Genomic DNA, 18737 nt, shown 5'->3' with positions numbered 1-18737 from the left:
GACAAAAACACTGACATCAAAGCCTCGCTGTCATCATGCAAGAATTTCTGAGTGCCCCCATCCTTCAAGAACCAGCCACCCTGGAATTTTAAGTGGATTTCTCCATCCTATCTCTCCCTGGGTCTTTCTGAACAGAACGGGTGAGGGGGATCCAGTATTATGTGGATGGCAAATCATGTGACCATGGAGCAAAACTGAGCAAAATGAAGAAAAAGTCTTGATGCCAAAAGTCTTGATGCCAAAAGTTATTGAACCACTCAACATTTACATTTCCAACACAAAAGTAAATAAATCAGTTAAATTTGTTGACGTCATGTTTATATAAGTGAATATTTCAACAATATACAGTTAAACTTATCTGATAACTTATCAACATGAATTTGCTCTGACACAGTTTAACTCTAAGTTCTTGTCATATTTATGACCATTTTCTAAACTATAGTGAATAAACTGTAATAAGAAGGTGTCTAAATAAATTTTGGTTTGACTGTATAGTAATAATAATAATCATTTAAAATAACAAAATATAGTTTTATAATCCATACATGTTTGTTGATCTAAATAATATTTCAATATGACAACAACGGTTTCATAAATGATCTTAATAGTAAAATAATATTAGAAAGTGAGAAAGCCAACTATGTTGGCCAACATGTTGGCTACTTCATGTAGAGCCAACAACTCTTTTGACTTAGGATGGATGGGTCTCGTTCCAAAAAATAGGTGATGTATGTGACCCTGGAGCACAAAACCAGTCTTAAGTCGCTGGGGTATATTTGTAGCAATAGCCCAAAAATACATAGCATGGGTCAAAATTATTGATTTTTATTTTATGCCAAAAATCATTACGGAATTAAGTAAAGATCATGTCCCATGAAAATATTTTGTAAATTTCCTACTGTAAATCTATCAAAACTTAATTTTTGATTAGTAATATGCATTGTTAAGAACATCATTTGGACAACTTTAAAGGTGATTTTCTCAATATTTAGATTTTTTTGCACCCTCAGATTTTAGATATTCAAATAATTGTATCTCAGCTGAATATTTTCCTATCATAACAAACCATACATAAATGGAAAGCGTATTTATTCAGCTTTCAGATGAATATTATTAATCTCAGTTTTTAAAAATTGACCCTTTTGATTGGTTTTGTGGTCCAGGGTCACATATATTCAAAATGCATTAACAAACTATGGTGAATTGTAAAAATAATAAACATTTCACCTTATTTTTGCTGTACGAACCGGCGTGGCCATTTGTAAATTTAATGGAACTAGCTTCCGGTCTCATCCGTGTCCTGCTGTTTTGTACAAAACAGCTAATTTTGCTGCTTGGTATTGCAAATTGTCGTGTTTTACCATATTATTTTAATGTATTATCTTAATTATGAACACCAGTTTGTAATGCAAAAAATTTTACCATTTACTGCACGCTGTTGTTCTTCTCGGCGGCGAATGAACCGGAAGTCTCGCACATATGCTTACTTACGCGTTTAAGAATAAGGTGGATATTGCTTTTGTTTACATTTTATAATAGATTACGAACCCACCTTATATATTAAAGAGACTTATAAGATGTAAAGGTTACAACTTTTTTAACAAATTACATTCTCTCAAAGTTATTTAAACTGGGGTCTAAACAGGTTAAGTCACTTCCAGTCAGTGTAGTAGTGTGTAGTACTGCCATCTATCAGTGATACAGCGACACTGCATCTATGTTGTGTCCCTCAAGCGTTATGGCTGAACAGGAAATGCCCGCACCTCTGAAATCTCTCAACTCGGATAATCCAACATTTATCTCTTTTATTAATAGATCCAACCGGAATGCCGAAGCATGGTGGCTAGACTTTAAGGGGGAGCCGGTGTCTTACGGCGACATACAACCGAGGACATCGCTTAAGATGCGCACTTATCTGAGTAAGTACCGCAGAACTAGCAAACTTAACCGGTTTCCTCACCGGCTTGTACTAAAGCAAGTATTTTCCAGCTCATCCGTGGATCTTCCGAGCATCTGATGGAGCTAAACTGCTGGCTAACCTCAGTGAAGTTTACTTTCCGACTCCAGTACAGTATGACGAGTTCGGATACCCGCGGTACCAGCCTGTCTATGTGACTGCACCAGGTTCTTCATCTTAATATGCTTCATATGCATTTGACTTGCACTGTTGTTTGATTTTACATGCATATTTATATTTTGTTTTTTATCAGTGTACTCATTACAAGAATACTGTATACGGTTAATCAGGAGTTTGGTGAGAAAAGAAGACATCCGCAAGCTGGAAATCCCCGAGGGTTTGAGAAAAGACCTCAGACGTGAACCGGATCTAGTGAGAGACATTCAGATTTTATCTGCCAAGAGATCAATAAATGGCTCAAAGTAACACATTTACCTCAGACAGGAAGCACAACTCATAATACGTCATGTTCAAAGTGAAAGTATGCACAAGATGGTACTTTCACTTTGAACGTGTGGAAAAAGTTACATTTTTATCTTTCTTATTTTGTTTTCATGCAATGACAGGGCATCAGCACTTTGTTATATGTGACCCAGACCACAAAACCAGTCAAACGTGTCAATTTTTTTTTTGATTTACACATCATATAAAACTGTAATAAATAATTGATGTATGGTTTGTTAGGATAGGACAATATGTAGTCCAGACACAACTATTTGAATATCTGAAATCTGAGGGCGTAAAAAAAAACAAAATATTGAGAAAAATTGCCTTTAAAGTTGTCCAGCAATGCACATTACTAATCAAAAATAAGGTTTATAAATATTTACGGTAGAAAATGTACAAAATATCTTCATGGAACATGATCTTTACTTAATATCCCAATGATTTTTGACATAAAAGAAAAATTGATCATTTTGACCCATACAATGTATATTTAGCTATTGCTACAAATACACCCGTGCTACTTAAGACTGGTTTTGTGCTCCAGTGTCACTTATTTTCTCGATCAATCTTGACCTCACTGTTGTACATGAAAACAGCAAATAGGGGTTAAAAGGGTTTTATTTCATTTTTTCTTTTCTTTACACCAAAGAACATTATTAAATTATATGACATCGCAGTTCTTATGTAACCATTCTGAAAAAATAAAAATCAATAACAGCAATATATTTATAGTTTCTGATAAGAATTTGTATTTTTATTATGAGGAATATTGCACTTTGGATACAGGCATAGAGATCCCTGAATATTATCTTGACAATTATTTTGTACTTGTTCATTAAAATGAGCAAACTGACATATTGCAAAATATTTTTGACGCATTTGAAACTGACTGCATGCTACTTTAAAATAGTTTATTTTGTTTTATGTTATATTGTTACAACTGTTGCAAATAAAACTATTTTACTACATTTCAGAATGTTTGCATTATGGTTTTATTATAGTTTTAAATATAGGATATTTTAAGTTAATCATTAATATTTCATATACAAACCCAAAATAAACAAGACGTCTCAGGCTTCATGTGCAGTTTTTTTCCAAAACATAAACACAGATTCACTACAACACCTAAATTAATATGAAAAAAATCACCATGGATTACAGGTCACACTACAGCCAACTAAAAACAGGAATCTAATTAGCAACAGCTAGCAGATCAAGTTACAAATTTTACAATCAAGTTTGTAACATTCACATTTGGCCATTAAATTACAAATACCACCTTGCAAGCTGAAAAATACGCAGCTGGTTTGGAAACAAGGGAAATTACAATACAACAGGAGTGTCTTGAGAAGCATCATCTCAACTAATGACAAAAAATGAAACACAATCCAAGGAGTCTGCAATTAATGCCCAAATAGAAGAATAGCAGACATATTCCAATTAATTCTGAACACTGCAAAAACTGCAATGCAATTCAGTTCACTTTTAAAGACTTTTATTCAAATAAATATTTAGTTTTATGTGGTCCATAATGTTTTTGCAGAGATCTGCAATGCTTAATTTGGATACTAATTGACCCTTCACAAGGAAGTCTGATTGACAGGTGGTCTGACCAATCATAATCTTACTTTTCTGATGTTCATTCATGTTTATTTCATGCTACAGCTAGTAAAGAGAAAGAGATGATCAGTTCACGTGCCGCTTTAACTGAAGTGCTACAGTGATCCGTCACGATACATTAGAGTCACAAAAATGTTAATTTCTTACAAAATGAAAAAATACAACTGTAGTGAAGAGGGGCAGGTCTTTGCGAAGGGTCAATGAATATCACATTTTTATTTAATCAGTTCCAACATAATTATACATTAAGTCTATTAAATTAAAGAATATTATTTTTGTACCACTCCCAGCATTGCACCCCAAATTCACCTCTAAAAGTAAAGAGGAGCATCACAACATTCAGTGTTTCTTCATGGAGTCGAGGATGCGCAGGATATAGATGAACAGGTTGACAATGTCCAGGTACAGATTGATGGATGCCAGGACGTGCTCCTCCGGTGACAGCTTGTGCATCAGCAAGTGGGTATCGAAAATAATGAACCCGCAGAACAGCAGAGCTCCGGCTCCAGCGAAGACCAACTCCATTGTGTCATTGTAGAAGAAAAGCTGAAGGACAGAGAGTTGCACAGCTGATGAAATGCGGCTTGCAAACAAACTTACTTGACTGCATGATTCTTAAAAGAATGTTATAGGTTCAATACAAATTCAGCTTAATTGACTTGATAAAGTTGAATCCTATTAAATTTTATATAATTTATTATATATATATATATATATATATATATATATATATATATATATATATATATATATATACACACACACACATATTATTTATTTATTTATTTTTAATTAATAAAATTAAAATTTATATATTAAGCAATATATATAAAATTATATTATTTAATAATTATAATTTATTTTATATTTCTTAATAATAAAACAAAAAATTATAAATTATATATTATGCATTAATATATATATATATATATATGTACACACACATATTTATATATATATAAAATGTATATAATAATTCTTTAATAATTTATTTTATATTTCTTAATAAAACTAAAATTTTAAAATAAAATCTTTTTTTTTTTTTTTACTGAAACAGAACTAATACTTAAATCTATGTAAATGTAAACTAAAATGTATATATAAAGCATGAATTTATGTATATTTCTATATGTATACACACACACACACACATACATATATACACACACACATATACATATATATATATATATATATATGTGTGTGTGTATACATATATAAATATTTTTATATATAATAATATATTTTATATATAATAAAATATATTTTAGATTTTTATATATATTTTATATATAAATTTATGTATATTTCTATATGTATACGCACACACACACACACACACATATATATATATATATATATATATTATTATCTATTTATAAGTTATTTTTTATATTTTGTTGTTATATATTAAGCAATATAAATATATACATATTATATATATATATATATATATATATATATATATATATATATATAAATAAAAGGTATATTATTCAATAATTATTTAATAATCATTTTATATTTCCTAATTAATAATAAAACTAAAATTTAAAAATAAAAAATCTCCTAAAAATCTTGTTTTTTTTTGTTTTTTTTATACATACAACAGAACTAATACTTAAATCTATGTAATATATGAATTTGTATTAAACCCAGATAAATACTGCTGTTAAATTTTGCCTTAGACTCACCCTCAAAAAGCTTGCAATGATCAAGATCCACAGGCCAGCAAACAGACTACAAAAAAAGATTACCAATCAGGAATTTTCAACATGTGCATTATTAAAAGCAAAAAAGAAAAAGAAAAAAAAACTATTGCAGCAGGCTGTCTATTAAACAAACCAAAAATATCCAATTCTCCTCATAAAGACATTCATTCTTCCTCCCAGCGGCTTCCCGTGTCGACGAGTGGACCGTGCATCACATCATATAACAGAGTTATGACTCACGGAGCCCCATTACTTTTGTTACATTTCATTTTAATGACTGCAAAGAAGAATGTTTCTCCGGAGATAATTTCTGCTACAACGCAAGAACATCAATCCGCACGGATTCAGGAGTAAATGGATTAAAACAATAATTCTTGCACTCGGTTACGGTGATGAATGTGACACATCCGGGCCTTGAGCGGCCGAGAAAGGGAGAATTACCTGGCTCCGAGCTTGCTGAAGTCTCTTTTAGACTGGAAAGTATAGGCAGTGAGACCCAGGAACACAGCAGACGTGAGCACAAAGGCCTGAAGCACTATGGTGTACTCATAAAATGTCACTGAAAGCAGAAAAATATGGTATTAGGCGATCCATCAAGGAAATACCCATTAATATTAAGGGACTGGACTACTATAAATTAAGAAAATGAATAGACTTACCCGCAGTGGCTACAGACAGAGACTCCAGCAGAGTCTGCATAAACATTTACAGGTATTATATTACAATATTTAAAACTACCATTTAACAGTTTACTTAAAAAATAAATAAACTGTAGTATACTCACAAACCCAAACAGCAAATAAAGATTGACAGGATGCTGGTGACGGTACACAGCCAAGGCAAGAAGCAGAATAAGGGACCCGATAGCAGATATCAACACCAGAGAGGGACTAAAAAATGAATGCAGTGCATAACATTAATACATGACATAGATTAAAGTGCAGTTTGTGCTATTTTATAACCACAATAATGTGGTGAACCTACAGGGGACGATGTGTGCCCTTACCTTTCATGCACAAAGTTTTTAATAGGGTTACAGAGCATGAAAACGGCAGATACAGCAGTGGTGATGATAATCTGCAATGACAGGATGGTGTACACCTTGCGAAGGAAGTCTAAAGAGAAATAACATTTGAGCATTAGCTCTTTAACCACACACATACTAAATTTCATAATATTTCACACTAGTTTGCGGTTTGGATTCACAGGGTTTATCTGCATTCTTAAACAAGATGTTTACTATTCACAACAAACCTCGATAAGCAGGTTTGACAACAACATAGGGAAAAAGGTAACATTTGCGCCATATGTTTCTTTTTTTACATGGCCCTCGTAAAGTAAATGATTGAAATACAGTTAGAATTGCACTCTAGCTGTTTTACATGTCGATCGTTTATAGGCCATCTTATGATATGGACTGTATTACTGACTACGTAGACACCAAAGCCTTTTTAAATACGTAAATTCGACTCACCCATCCGGATGTGGACGCTCGCCGTCGCGACGTTTGTGCCATAATTAAAATCATCCTCAATGGATGATCGCGGATACTTCTCCTGATTCATGTTTGATCGAATCAAACGCTTATCATTTACACATAAATACAAGAGATCACGCGACTATCTCCTCCGTCTTTCTGTGGATTTCTCGTACTTCAAATATGTGCTTACTGCCACCTAGCGGATCAAAATAGTATGCTAGTTTGCTATCCGCATTTAATGTTTATTTTTAAAGCTGTTCAAATACACTCAGTCAGTATTATTAGGTTGGCTTGAGAAAGCCAACTTACTGATATGCTATTTTCTTCCGAGACTAAATCCTAGAGCTTTAACTCTACAAACTCCAAACTCAGCCCAGATCTTCAGACTGATCCGACCGAGTGTGCTGTATCTTTTCGAACTGATCGAACTTACATTTTTCCTAAAAATGACGATTAAAATTGGGGAAAATCCCATAGACTTACATTGACGGAATGTTCAAATGAGCCAGCACTTTTCAAATTTCAACTGTCAAAACTCCCAGAATCCTTTGAGACTCAATCAAACTTCCCTTCTATGTACTGTATTTCTAATCCATTCAAACTCATTCAAACTCATCTATCTATCTATGCCTAGCAAGCAGAATCATGCTAGTAACTTGCTAATCATGCCAGCAAAATGTTAGTAACTTGCTAATCATGCTAACAACATGCTAGTAACTTGCTAGTCATGCTAGAAACATGCTAGCAACATGCTACTAACTTGCTAATCTTGCTAGAAACATGCTAGCAACTTGGTTATCATGCTAGAAACATGTTAGCAACTTGCTGATCATGCCAGTAACTTGTTAATCATGTTAACAACATACTAGTAGCTTGCTAATTATGTTAGCACCATGTTAGTAAAATGCTAGTAACTTGGTAATCATGTTAACAACATGCTAGTAACTTGCAAATCATGCTAATAACATAATAACGACATGCTAATCATGCTAGAAACATGCTAGCAACTTGGTTATCATGCTAGAAACATGTTAGCAACTTGCTAATCATGCCAGTAACTTGCTAATCACGTTAACAACATACTAGTAGCTTGCTAATTATGTTAGCACCATGCTAGTAAAATGCTAGTAACTTGGTAATCATGCTAACAACATGCTAGTAACACGCTAGTAACTTGCTAATCATGCTAATAACATAATAACGACATGCTAATCATGCTAGAAACATGCTAGCAACTTTCTGATCATGCTAGTAACTTGCTAATCAAGCTAACAACATGCTAGTAGCTTGCTAATTATGTTAGCACCATGCTAGTAAAATGCTAGTAACTTGCTAATAATCCTATAAGCATGCTAACAACATGCTAGTACCTTGCTAATCATTATAACATCATGCTAGTCACATGTTAATCGTGTTAATAACATGCTAACAACATTCTGTCTATTTATCTATCTATCATATAAACATTACTATCTATCTATCTATCTATGCCTAGCAACCAGAATCATGCTTGTAACTTAAAAATCATGCTAGCAAAATGTTAGTAACTTGCTAATCATGCTAGAAACATGCTAGTAACTTGCTAGTCATGCTAGAAACATGTTAGCAACATGCTACTAACTTGCTAATCTTGCTAGAAACATGCTAGCAACTTGGTTATCATGCTAGAAACATGTTACCAACTTGCTAATCATGCTAGTAACTTGCTAATCATGTTAACAACATGCTAGTAGCTTGTTAATTATGTTAGCACCATGGTAGTAAAATGCTAGTAACTTGGTAATCATGTTAACAACATGCTAGTAACTTGCTAGTCATGTTAGAAACATGCTAATAACACGCTAGTAACTTGTTAATCATGCAAATAACATGCTAATGACATGCTAATCATGCTAGAAACATGCTAACAACTTGCTGATCATGCTAGTAACTTGCTAATCATGTTAACAACATGCTAGTAGCTTGCTAATTATGTTAACACCATGCTTGTAAAATGCTAGTAACTTGCTAGTAGTCCTATAAGCATGCTAACAACATGCTAGTACCTTGCTAATCATTATAACATCATACTAGTCACATGTTAATCGTGTTAATAACATGCTAACAACATTCTGTCTATTTATCTATCATCTAAACATTACTATCTATCTATCTATCTATCTATGCCTAGCAACCAGAATCATGCTTGTAACTTGCTAATCATGTTAGCAAAATGTTAGTAACTTGCTAATCATGCTACAAACATGCTAGTAACTTGTTAATCATGCTAACAACATGCTAGTAACTTGCTAGTCATGCTAGAAACATGTTAGCAACATGATAGTAACTTGTTAATCATGCTAGTAACATGCTAGCAACATGCTACTAACTTGTTAATCTTGTTAGAAACATGCTAGCAACTTGGTTATCATGCTAGAAACATGTTACCAACTTGCTAATCATGCTAGTAACTTGCTAATCATGTTAACAACATGCTAGTAGCTTGCTAATTATGTTAGCACCATGCTAGTAAAATGCTAGTAACTTGGTAATCATGCTAACAACATGCTAGTAACTTGCTAGTCATGTTAGAAACATGCTAGTAACACGCTAGTAACTTGTTAATCATGCTAATAACATGCTAATGACATGCTAATCATGCTAGAAACATGCTAGCAACTTGATGATCATGCTAGTAACTTGCTAATCATGTTAACAACATGCTAGTAGCTTGCTAATTATGTTAACACCATGCTAGTAGAATGCTAGTAACTTGCTAATAGTCCTATAAGCATGCTAACAACATGCTAGTACCTTGCTAATCATTATAACATCATGCTAGTCACATGTTAATCGTGTTAATAACATGCTAACAACATTCTGTCTATTTATCTATCTATCTATGCCTAGCAACCAGAATCATGCTTGTAACTTGCTAATCATGCTAGCAAAATGTTAGTAACTTGCTAATCATGCTACAAACATGCTAGTAACTTGTTAATCATGCTAACAACATGCTAGTAACTTGCTAGTCATGCTAGAAACATGTTAGCAACATGATAGTAACTTGCTAATCATGCTAGTAACATCTGACAGACTGTATTGCCTTCAAAACATCCAAACGTTAACCTTTTAAAACTACTTTAGAATTCAAACTATTTCAGACTGAAAACCATCAAACTTAAAACTTTTTTAAAAACTTCATAAACTTTTCAAACTTTTTAAAACTTTCTGTTCTGGCTTTCTCAAGCCAACTTAAAGTTTGTCTTGACAAACTTTTTTATCTACCCTGATAGCACACGTACATCTCAGAGACGTCTATTTGACGTCTGCATTTACATCTGTAAGACATCTGCAAGACGTAGTTTGCTCATCTGCAATACGTCTATTGGACGTTTCCTATTAGATGTCAAATAGACATCTATTAGATGTCTTTAAGATGTTTATGATTTAGAATGTATGTAAAACTGACATCTTACAGATGTCTGCCAGACGTTTGTACACAGCGGATGCTTTCCAGATCAAGAGATCTTTAACAGACATCTTGCAGACGTACGTGTGCTATCTGGGTAGTTATATTTGAGTTGTCATTGCTTTACATCACTGCTAAATAAAACTTATAAAACACTAAACGTTTAAAACGCTCGTGTAACACTAAATTATTAAAGATAATAATATAAAACGAATCAAAAACCTGTAGTTGAATAACTCATTTGGTAATCACAGATAAATTATTCTTTTATCTTCCCTAAAAGTAGCATAATGCATCGTTTGATGCTTGGCTGAGTCGGTTCTGTTTAACGAATCGGTTCTATTCAATGAGTCATTAGCTGCTTAGTAAAACGGTTGAAATGATTCGCGATTCAGTGTGAATCGTTTAGACAGTTCATCACGCACTTAATTACTTGAAGCGCTCAAACTATAACGTGATACGAAAACAAAGTATAAAAACACTAGATGAAGTGAAAATATTTAGCTGTTTATTGAAAAGAAGCCCGAAATGTGTCTTACCGTTTGCCAGTGATGGAGAAGATTATGATTAAGAGCAACACCTGCGGCTCGTGAACGACTCAGGTAACGTTGAAGGTTTTTCTAACAAAATAATCGAAACACGAAAAAGTATGCTACTTAATATAAAAAATAACCATAATGCCGTATGATACATGAATATAATCAATAGTAGGCCTATATCGTCGTAATGTTTTATCAATACCGTGTTTGTTTGTTTGTTTTTACACGTGGCTATTCTTCGAACCACTTTGAAGCCGCATATAAATATTTTGGTAACACTTAACAATAATTTTTTATTAGTTAACATTGGTTAACTACATTACTTAACATGAACTAAAAAAGATCAACACTTCAACAGCATTTATTAACCTTAATGTTAATTTCAACATTTACTAATGTATTATTACTAAGTCACGTGTTGTGTTTGTTAACAATTAGTTAGTGTCCTGTGAACTAACGTGAACAAACACTTAACGACTGTATTTTTATTAACTAACATTAACAAAGATTAAGAAATAATGTAACGGTTCATGTTAGTTAATACATTAACTAATGTAAACAAATGACACATTACTGTAAAAAGTTACAAATACCATATACACCAATTGGCAATTTTGTCAACTATATGGCTAACTGTATAATTGGGGTACATTTCACATCAACAAAAAGTACAATAAAATGACTTGGTTTCAGTTTATATAATATTTTTCATCAGTGTAACAGATGTAGTTGTCAAGCCTAATTATTAAACACCCCTGTTAGTATTACAAACTAAAGGATATTTTCCTTGTAAACTTATAGATATATGTACAGTGATTGTTTTAAAAGAATTTTAAGAATCATATTTTTGCATGCACAGTAAAGAAGGGAATTTTTTAATCATTTTTCTGTCTGAAAGATAATTTTGGTGCTTTTAATAGATGTTGTGCAAAAGTCTCTGTGGGTATTAATTATACCCTGAAAAGGTATGAGAACCAGGATTCTAGTTATTTAAATACATATATATATATATGTGAGCAATTCCAGCGTTACGGACGTGACATTTGCAGTCAAAACCTGAAATATAAATTCTTCTAAATTATGCTTATTACCAATATATTGAACCATCTCTTTATATTTTTCTAAACCCCTTAAAAGAGAGTCCAGACATCAGAAAAGTTTTGGTCTATAAACCTGTTTAATATTTTAAATGAGGGAAAAACACATGCGTTACGGACGTGACAAAAAAAGACACGAGTCTCTGGGAGACAATATATTTTGTAAAATTTCTGCGAATTGCAATGCAAAAACTAGAAGCAACAATATCTGCCGAATGGAGAAGGGTTGGCTATTTAGAAAGCATGTAATGTTAATTTGATTTATATTTTCGTTTTTGTGTTCCACACGAAAAATCAGTGTTACGGACGTGACATCTCTCCGTTACGGACGTGACCGATCTGAAAAGCGGAATTGATTCGACTATAAAAACGCCTATAAAAATACTTTCAAAGCTATAATAGAGCTGTTTAGTGGGTATTTAATAGGGGTGCCCCACGCTAAAGATTTTTCTAGTTAACTAGTCGTTCGTAGGCTTTTCAACTAATCGCGCATTTATATTAAATCAATAGGCCTACTAATCCATAATAACCTTTAATATATTTTGCGCTCAAGCACACGTATAAAGTTTGCCTCAAAGCACAGGCAAAAGTAGCCTTATGATTATTAATGTATAGAAAAAGCAGATATTTTTATTATTTATTAATAAACTAATGTTTTTCTGTCGGCTGCAAGATGAAACTCACAGTGGTAACTCTCATCTCCACAGTAGCCTACTGGTTGCGCCTTTAGAGAGAAATGCAATTCAGACATAATCAGGGAGATTTCGTTTTTTTGTTTGTTTGTTTAAAAGCAGACATTTCGAGTTTTCTGTAGATATATTTCTCTATGTGAGACACACATGCTGAGTTTTGGTTCTTTTTGGAGACGCGCTCCAGTTCAGAGACGGCAGAAAGAACATCCTGTTTGTTTTCATTATTTTACAATATCAGAACGTTTATTATGAATTTACATAAATAAAGTCAGTTTCGAATTGATTTTAAATTGTTTCATTATCAGGAAAAAAATGCAAGTGATCGCGCAGGCGCCCCCTTTCATGCATGCGCACTGATATTCCGCACAAACGCGGGCCAAAAATATAGCACATGTATAGCCTAAAGGTTAACGCTAAAGTTTGGAATACACATTAAAATAAATCCTCACCAGTCTACATCCCAGGCAGGTGCAGTTATAACCTATAAATTGAAGGCTGACGTTCGTTTAACTGACCAACGGCGCTCAAATTCATTGATCATAGTTGTTAATCAAGATCATGGACGTCGCTAGGCCATTTTTAGCCCCCCTAAAATGACTGCTCAGCCTCCCTAAAATTTTGCGATTAGCTCCATAAACTGCACACGAATTCGTGATCGTCTCAGTCCCTTTTATATTTAATAAGAAAGTTGCAGCAAACCTTGATCGGCTCCTCCTGTCTTTCAGCGCGTTCTTCTTTTTCAGTCCGCGGCGGCGCAGAGTGAGAAAAAGAGGACAAGGTGTGTCCTCTACAACCCAAATAGGGTTGTACTAGGGAACAAAAAAAAAAATTATCCACGTCGGGCAGGAGCTCGATTTCAATTTTCGTTTTTGTGTTTTAGAGGGAAAAAAAATCAATAAAGCGAAATTTATAACACTATGGAAAAGTTTTCAGAGTCCTTGACTCTGCAAATATGAAATTCACGAAATCTCCACTGAAGAGAGAAATGCATTCACAGATTACATAAACAGGCTAGTAGCCTATTTGATTTCGTTTTGAATTGGTTCGCTAAAAGTAGGCAAGCTTTCTTTAGATTTATTTCTTATGTATTTAAGGCACCCCAATTTTAAGTTTGTTATCGGAAAAAAATGCAAGACCACGCGGGCGCCTTCCTGTCATGCTTGAGCATTAATTCGTTTCCGAACAAACATTTAAATATGGATAATAGCTTTGAGCACATTTATATTAGGTTAACACTAGAGTGTGGGATCCGCATTAGTATAACCTGCAAATTGAAGGCTGTATAATAACGGGCTGACGTCGATGCCGCTCCAATTCGTTGTTGTTGTTGACACTTGTTTCAGTGACTCTCATAAACCTGTTTTAATAAATCTCTAATGCATTAAATAATAAAGATATCAAACAGGATAAGTTACTGAATATTGTACACACATAAATATTTATAAAATGCTAGACTGCGAATAAGACAGTTTCACATTTTGCAACTGCATCTGCATAACATAGTGAATACAAAATAACACCAAACAAGATTTTTAATGAAGAAAAAATATTTAGACAAATAAGAATGAATGATGTTACTCCACAGCACATCTCTTGCGCGTCACGCTCAACAGCATGCGCGCCGTTCATGCAAATCTTGCTCTCATGAATGCAGCACACAGCGACACAAGTTATGTGAAACACACAAAAGTTTTAAAGACGACATGATGACATGAACATTATGACATTTGAAATAGTTTTGGCGATTTGTCCTTCAGTCCGTCTGTGCATTTCTGACCCGCACAGCAGATGCAGTCTTAGCTAAAACGCTGAGAGTGAGAATGTTCTCGCTGAGAAAGCAATTTCTAAAATGTTAGAATTAATTAATTTCTAAAATGTTATGATACATAAAGCCTAAAACAGATCACAGCAGTCTAGACCTACACAGTATAGGCTATCAATCATCAGCAACTTGGTAAACATGCGTGCCGGTATAAGATTTAATACGAAGCGTCCGTAACGGTCACGTCCGTAACGGTCACGTCCGTAACGCATTATATGATTGATAAGAGCAAAGAATAGAGATGAGCTGTTGGTCATAATTAGCATGGCCATAAGTTGGCTTTGTACAGAAAGTTTCAAGTTAATTGCATTAATAATTACTATATTATATAAACGTAATCTTTAAAATGTTACGGACGTGACACAGAGCTGAAGCGTCCAGACATCATAAATCAAGCCCTTATAAATCCAAAAATCATCGCTGTTTAGACAAAGTGAGTTTATTTACTTTTCAGACAGGCCTCCATCTTTCTACAAAATACTTACTGTTGACATCAAATAAATAATGGGCAGTCTTTGATCTCTCATTTGAAAACATGAAATACCGTCGAATAAAAATGTAATTTTACTTTTAGGCGCACCCCTTATATGTGGTGGATAAACATAACGATTTCTTTCAAATTTCTGTTAAAGCACATCAGCACAGTAAAATACAGACCTAAATGCACAAGTTAAACGGGGTTTTATTCTTTTGGTAAAAATGTTATTTTTTGATGGTAAGGTTGACATTTGCATGGAATTGCTGATATATACATATATATATATATATATATATATACAATATATATATATATATATATATATATATATACAATATATATATATATATATATATATATATTTGTATATATATATATTTGTATATATATATATATATATATATATATATATACAAATATATAATTTTTTTTTATCAGGTTTACTCCAAATTTAAATACACTTTATAAAAAAAAAATTTGCAACCCATATTGAACCATATTGTACGAGCTGATAGTCAGTTAATATTGACAATATGATATTGTCAATAAAATATATTTAGTGGTTTGGTAAATTTATTTTTCTGAAGTGTAGATTTTAGAAATAAATTTAATATGTACTACCAGTCAAAAGTTTTTGAACAGTAAGATTTTTTATGTTTTTAAAAGAAGTCCCTTCTGCCCACTAAGCCTGCATTTATTTGATCCAAAGTACAGCAAAAACAGTAAGATTCTAATATTTTTTACTATTTAAAATAACCATTTTCTATTTGAATATATTTAAAAATGTAATTTATTCCTGTGATTTCAAAGCTGAATTTTTAACATCATTTCTCGTCACATGATCCTTCAGAAATCATTCTAATATTCTGAATTTAGTTTTGATTACAGGAATAAATTACATTTTAAAATATATTTAAATAGAAAGCAGTTATTTTAAATAGTAAAAATATCTCACAATATTACTGCTGTATTTTGGATCAAATAAATGAAGGCTTGGTGAGCAGATTAAAATACAAGCAAAAAAAAAAAATCCTACTGTTCACACTTTTGACTGGTAGTGTAGATAATGTTGACTGTAGCATTTTGAATGAATTTTAGAAAAAATATAATCAACATCAGTGGACATGAAATGTACACTAGAATAACTGGTAAAATCATCTGATATCATTATGATAATAATACTTTGGGTAAGCATTTTTTTTAATATGTAGGCCTTGTGACATTTATACAATACCTGACATTTGACAATGAAATCGACAACATTTAGATCACAAATTTTGCATCACAATCCATTTTCTATACATTACCAATCATCCCCTGACACACAATATTGGTCTCCCAGTTGTTAGAGCAGATAGTATACACTATCATATCACAGGTCATTTGGGAGAATGAGATTAGCACACATCCAAATACAAGCTTATTTCTTCTTTGCATAATTAATTCCAAACGCCTTAATTTAAATTTCCCAACAGATACACTGAAGAATCCACACAGTCTTCTGTCATCTCTTTTCCATTCTCAGAGGGGTGTCCTGCACCTGCTTCCGTCCTTTGTGGTGCTAATCAGCTAACGCAAGTAAGTAAAAGACCCCTTGGAGAGCTCCACCTCATATTTAACCAACACATACTCGTTCACCGACGATTCATTCTGCTATTTTTAATATCCCACTTATTTCGTAACCCCAGCAGTGGTCGCAAAGTAATTTCTATCACGTTTAATTACAATCTACAATTAGTCTCCAAAGAGAACACCATTGTCTTTCTTTTTTGTGGTCTGGGTTGGCCTGGTTCAGCCATGTAATGGCATGCCTTTGGGATTCGAATAGAACAAGAGCTGCTGCTAAAGTTGCTCACAATCTCTCTTGGGCATGGTTAACAAAATGCACCACTGCCCGGTGCTTTCCCCCAGGAGCTTGAGGTGGAAGCCAGGTCTTTATGGAGTCCACACAGCATTTCATTAAAGTCTATGTGGAGCTAGCCTCAGGGACATGTGCCACATAATTCATTTGGAAGTACACTGTCTCCTGCATGCCCTGTATCCATTCCCAGGTGTTTCTGAGTAACCTTATGGCTTATCGAATTCGGGGGATGCTTTCCATCACATCATTTCTTTCATGTGCCACATAGCAGTGGCTTATTTTCTATTTCCAATTCGTGTTTTTCCTTTTACACCATATCAGCTATTACAGGCTAATAGAAAAATATTACATTACCAGCAATCTTAAAGAAATAGTTTACCCAAAATGAAAATTAGCTGAAAATGTAGTCACCCTCAGGCCATCCAAGATGTAGATGAGTTTGTTTCTACATCCAAACAGATTTGGAAAAATTTAGCATTATATCACTCACCAATGGATTCTCTGCAGTGAATGGGTGCTGTTAGAATAAGAGTCTAAACAGCTGATAAAAGCATTGCAACAAGTAAACCGCATGACTCTGGTCCATCAGTTAACACATTTTGATGTAAAAAGCTGTGTGTTTGTAAGAAACAAATCTATAATTAAGGAATTTTAACTTTAAACCTTATTTTTTGGCAAAAATACAAGTCTGTAATCAGACAAGACAAATTTTTCCAGGGCTTTAGGAATTTTAGGAGCACCTTCTAATCAATAATCAAAAAATGTGATCAAAAATGATCCTTCCCATTACGAGATATTTGACTCCTTAAAGTAATATACAGGTAAATTTAGTTTTTACCTTATAATTACCTTGTAATGGCATTTTTTCTAACTTTATTAAAAGTTTGTCATGCTGTAAAAAGTGATAAGTTGACTTAACTTTAAAAATTGAGAAAACCTGTTGCCTTAAAATTATTCAGTTAATAATAATTTTAAAAAATAATAAGTTAAGAGAATTGTCAAGTTTTATTTTTTAAAAATTATTCTATATAAAAATTATTATATTTTAGGGCAATGGGTTTCCCTTAATTCTTTTTTTAAGTTAAGTCAACGTATCAATTTTTAGAGTGCATCTTGTGTAAAATATATATATATATATATATATATATATATTATAAACTAATTTTTTTAAAATTTCTAATTAAAACAACATAATAAGAACAAGTAGAATAAGTTACCAATCAAATGAAATCGGTATTAACAAAATTAATTTGTAATACAAAATTAATTTGTAGGTGGCACAGAAGAACTCAAAAGTGGCTTGTAGGTGCATTTTCACATTTAATAAGGCTCAAAGGTGGCATGAGTGCAATCATATTCATAAATTCATGTTGAGATTAATGATTTAAATATACAGTTTTGTATATAGAAATATTAAATGATTTAAATAACCAAAAAGATACTTTAAAAATGAAAATAAAGCTGTCTGTAGGTGGTGGAAAGTCACTAATTTAATTATTGAATCATCCATTCGATTCGTTTGAACGGCTGATTTATTCAGGAATAAAGCCAGTGACTCTCTTTATTAATGGGAAATTGAAT

The 18737-nt window shown here is 32.9% G+C and overlaps 2 protein-coding genes across 2 annotated transcripts; one reads left to right on the top strand and one right to left on the bottom strand.

The window, feature by feature from the left end:
- The first annotated feature begins 1728 nt into the window (after nucleotides 1–1728).
- vhll (von Hippel-Lindau tumor suppressor like) lies at nucleotides 1729–3269 on the top strand. The gene is made up of 3 exons (XM_051108355.1): nucleotides 1729–1919; nucleotides 1990–2124; nucleotides 2211–3269. The coding sequence occupies exons 1-3, from the start codon at nucleotides 1739–1741 to the stop codon at nucleotides 2381–2383; spliced, it is 489 nt and encodes a 162-aa protein (XP_050964312.1). The 5' UTR covers nucleotides 1729–1738; the 3' UTR covers nucleotides 2384–3269.
- Nucleotides 3270–3372: 103 nt separating this feature from the next.
- On the bottom strand, nucleotides 3373–7395 carry tmbim4 (transmembrane BAX inhibitor motif containing 4). The gene is made up of 7 exons (XM_051108354.1): nucleotides 7211–7395; nucleotides 6743–6851; nucleotides 6521–6626; nucleotides 6396–6429; nucleotides 6178–6295; nucleotides 5719–5764; nucleotides 3373–4570 (listed from the first exon to the last, which is right to left on the bottom strand). Exons 1-7 carry the CDS (start codon nucleotides 7299–7301, stop codon nucleotides 4364–4366), a joined length of 711 nt encoding a protein of 236 aa, XP_050964311.1. The 5' UTR covers nucleotides 7302–7395; the 3' UTR covers nucleotides 3373–4363.
- Nucleotides 7396–18737: the final 11342 nt, after the last annotated feature.

The sequence above is a fragment of the Labeo rohita genome, chromosome 4 (assembly GCF_022985175.1).
Source record: "Labeo rohita strain BAU-BD-2019 chromosome 4, IGBB_LRoh.1.0, whole genome shotgun sequence".
NCBI classification, from domain to species: Eukaryota; Metazoa; Chordata; class Actinopteri; order Cypriniformes; family Cyprinidae; genus Labeo; species Labeo rohita.
This window is presented reverse-complemented; position numbering and strand designations above follow the sequence as displayed.